At 37.8% G+C, this 1285-nt stretch overlaps 1 protein-coding gene across 1 annotated transcript in view; it reads right to left on the bottom strand.

The window, feature by feature from the left end:
• The window catches only part of LOC102192156 (class I histocompatibility antigen, F10 alpha chain-like), a 4671-nt gene that overhangs the window by 1960 nt on the left and 1426 nt on the right, over nucleotides 1–1285 (bottom strand). Inside the window, exons 2-3 of the mRNA XM_005745225.1 lie at nucleotides 1006–1272; nucleotides 131–409 (exon numbers count right to left, since the gene is read on the bottom strand). Coding sequence (XP_005745282.1) covers nucleotides 131–409; nucleotides 1006–1272 — 546 coding nt within the window. The remainder of the gene's footprint in view (nucleotides 1–130; nucleotides 410–1005; nucleotides 1273–1285) is intronic.

The following is a 1285-nucleotide window of genomic DNA, read 5'->3' as shown; positions in this document are numbered from 1 at the left end:
TTAACTGAGACAGATGTTTTGAACAGATGTCATGGGATATTTTTTTCATTTTCACTGGAATGTTATTGTGGATTAGAGATACAATGGGTACATAACATATGTCTGCACAGACTAAGAAATATAATCCTACCTGATCTCTGCAGAAAGCTTCTCCCATATTTCACATACTTCTTCAGCCAGTCGGGGCACCTGTTGATGTAGTAGTTCTTGTTGTGTTCTAATCGAGCTTTTTCAGCATTCCTTTTCAGTTTTGTAATGACAGCCTGTGGTTTGGGAGCGATCCATGTTAGTGTTTGCAGGTCCAATGCTATGAAGTCCTCACCATTGTAACCGTACTGATTAAAACCTTTAATTTCTTCAGTCTCATCATCCCATTCACAGCCATTCATCCTCTGTAAGATGCAAGGACCTGTAAGGAGAGATTGAAACAGAGCCAAATGTCATAAGTTGATTATCATAGGTGGATTAAATTAGTTTTTGACTAATATAATCATTACAATATACATATATCAGGTAGGAGAACAATAAAGAAAATGCTGAGCAGTTCTAGACTACATGGGACACTGTGAGGTTGTCACAGACACTTAGATGGAGATTTTAGTTAATGGCAAAGGCATAAACATAATCAGAGCCACTCTTGGGCAAGAATGGCATTGCATAATGTAAATCCATACATCAGTAAATAATCTAATAAAACTACCAGAACTTCTCCATGAATATCTAAACAAAAAAGATGTTTTGTTATTTGGACTTGGACAGATTTGAGATAAACAAAACATAACAAAAGAAAGTCATGTCTCCTGTGATTTATTTTATTTTTCTTCAAAAATGTGTTCATGAATGCATGCATGTGTTTGCATGTGGTTACACTGACTACTACATTGTACTACACCAAAGTGACAAAACACCTGAGAGAAACATATCTGCTAAGTCATAAAATAATGACAGCAAGATAAAGTTAAACATGGACGTACACATAGAATATATATGTCATTATCTTTTTACCTCTAGTCTGGTTTAAGCGTTGCTTCAAGCTATCAATGTTGGCTCTGAAGACCTGCTGATTTCCGAAACACTTCTCAGAATACCAGTCCAGGTGCTGAGGGTCGTCTTTTACTAGTTTTTTCATCCAGTCCTGTGTGGGCTCGGCTGTCCTGATGTTGCTGTCACAATAACCCACCTGAACTCCATTAACCAAAGCAGAAGCCACAAACTCTGGGAAGTCTGGGAGTCCAGACGTGGCAGTGAGGAAATATTTCAGGGAGTATTTCACTGTGAGGAGAGA

This window comes from Pundamilia nyererei, unplaced genomic scaffold (assembly GCF_000239375.1).
Source record: "Pundamilia nyererei isolate P.nyererei 1_Seehausen unplaced genomic scaffold, PunNye1.0 scaffold00155, whole genome shotgun sequence".
NCBI classification, from domain to species: Eukaryota; Metazoa; Chordata; class Actinopteri; order Cichliformes; family Cichlidae; genus Pundamilia; species Pundamilia nyererei.
This window is presented reverse-complemented; position numbering and strand designations above follow the sequence as displayed.